At 59.6% G+C, this 1454-nt stretch overlaps 1 protein-coding gene across 2 annotated transcripts in view; it reads left to right on the forward strand.

Annotated features, from left to right (window-relative positions):
- PDLIM7 (PDZ and LIM domain 7 (enigma)) overlaps positions 1 to 1454 on the forward strand; it is a 14664-nt gene that overhangs the window by 7832 nt on the left and 5378 nt on the right. Inside the window, exon 5 of one of the 2 annotated variants that reach the window (XM_009893285.1) lies at positions 311 to 347. The exons of the other annotated variant lie outside the window; for it this stretch is intronic. Within the exon in view, the coding sequence (XP_009891587.1) occupies positions 311 to 347 (37 nt within the window). The remainder of the gene's footprint in view (positions 1 to 310; positions 348 to 1454) is intronic. 2 annotated transcript variants of the gene reach the window in all.

Genomic DNA, 1454 nt, shown 5'->3' on the forward strand with positions numbered 1-1454 from the left:
GCTTTGCCACGGCAACTGGAGCCAGATAACGGCTGGGATGTGTTGTGGAACCAGTGCTTTGGGTTTGGCCCCATGTTAGCCCTCTGGGGAGACTGAACTGGCGGGAGTTACCCGGGGCTGTGCGTGAGCTCATGTTGGTGCTGCTGTGCTGGGGCTGCGTTCTGCCCTGTGGTCGGGCAGTGCTGCGTGTTCCGGCAGGAGAGTGGTGGGATGAGAGGTTGGTTTTCCTCCTTTCCCTCCCCTTCCTACTGTCTCTGGTCCTTGGTTGCTGCAAACTGATTGTGTCTCCTTTCTGTCCTGTTGTGCTCAGTGGAGGATCGTGAGGATGAGCTTGTTAAAAAGCCCAGGTAAGGGGAGCGAGGGTGCACCAGGGTGACAACAGGAGCCACAGGGCTGCATGTCCCAGGCAGGCCTCAGGGCACTGTCGGCACTGAGCTGGGGATGCTGAGCTGCTCCTCTTGGGCAAATGGTGAATGGAGGAGGCTGGTGGCACTGCTTCACTGTGCTCAGGGTGTTGGGAGGTGCTGGGCAGTCCCTGGACCTTGGGTAGAAGAGCCTGTGAGCTGGGCCTGGGGCTGCGGGGTGGGTGGGGAGAGCTGGGCCAGTTTGTAAGTTCCATTACCTGGTTCACACTCACAATTGATGCTTGCAATGATTGTGGGGAAGCTTTTTGCCTTGTTGCTGTTTCTTCTCTTCTCTCCTCCTCCTCTGTCCTCTCCCTCTCCTGGGAGATGAGCTGTTGGCAGAGTCTGCCCTGCTCTAACCCCAAAATGGGCACCACCAGCACTCAGCCACTGCTCTGACCATCACCTTGGGAGGGTCCTGCCCCGGCACCCATCTGCCCAACTGGCTGTCCACAACTGGGATGTCTTTACATTGGCAGTGGAGGATCGTGAGGGTGAGCTTGTTAAAAAGCCCAGGTAAGGGGAGTGTGTGCCAGGTCTGTAGCAGGAGCTGTATATAGGGTTGCATGTCCCGGGCAGGACCCATTGGGATCTGCTGTCACTGAGCTGGGGAGACTGAGCTGCACCGAATTGTCCCAGACACAGTGGGTGGGGGTGGCTGGTGGCACCGGCGGCATCTTGCTGGGGGTGTTGGGAGGCACTGGGCAGCGTCTGGACCTGGGGCATGAAGTCCTGTGGGGCAACTGCAAGGCTGGTTTGGAATGAATGCTGCCGGCATCTTTGTGGGGTTATGCCTCCGTGGGGCTGAGGGTGTGTACGGGAGGGATGCACTGAGCCATGGATCAAACATTGACTGTTGTGCCGCCGTTTCTTCCATGCCACAGGGATGCCCGTGGGTCCAGCTGCGGCATGGGGGAGCCGTGGTGAGTGCTGGGGTCTGGCAAGGGGTCGCTGTGTGCAAGGGCGCCTTTGGGAGCGCTGCCCTGTGCCAAAGCAGGGTCCATGCATGGTGCTGGCTGAGCACCTGCACTCTGTCACTCGCAGGCAGCC

The sequence above is a fragment of the Charadrius vociferus genome, unplaced genomic scaffold (genome assembly GCF_000708025.1).
Source record: "Charadrius vociferus isolate BGI_N301 unplaced genomic scaffold, ASM70802v2 scaffold1041, whole genome shotgun sequence".
Lineage (NCBI taxonomy): Eukaryota > Metazoa > Chordata > Aves > Charadriiformes > Charadriidae > Charadrius > Charadrius vociferus.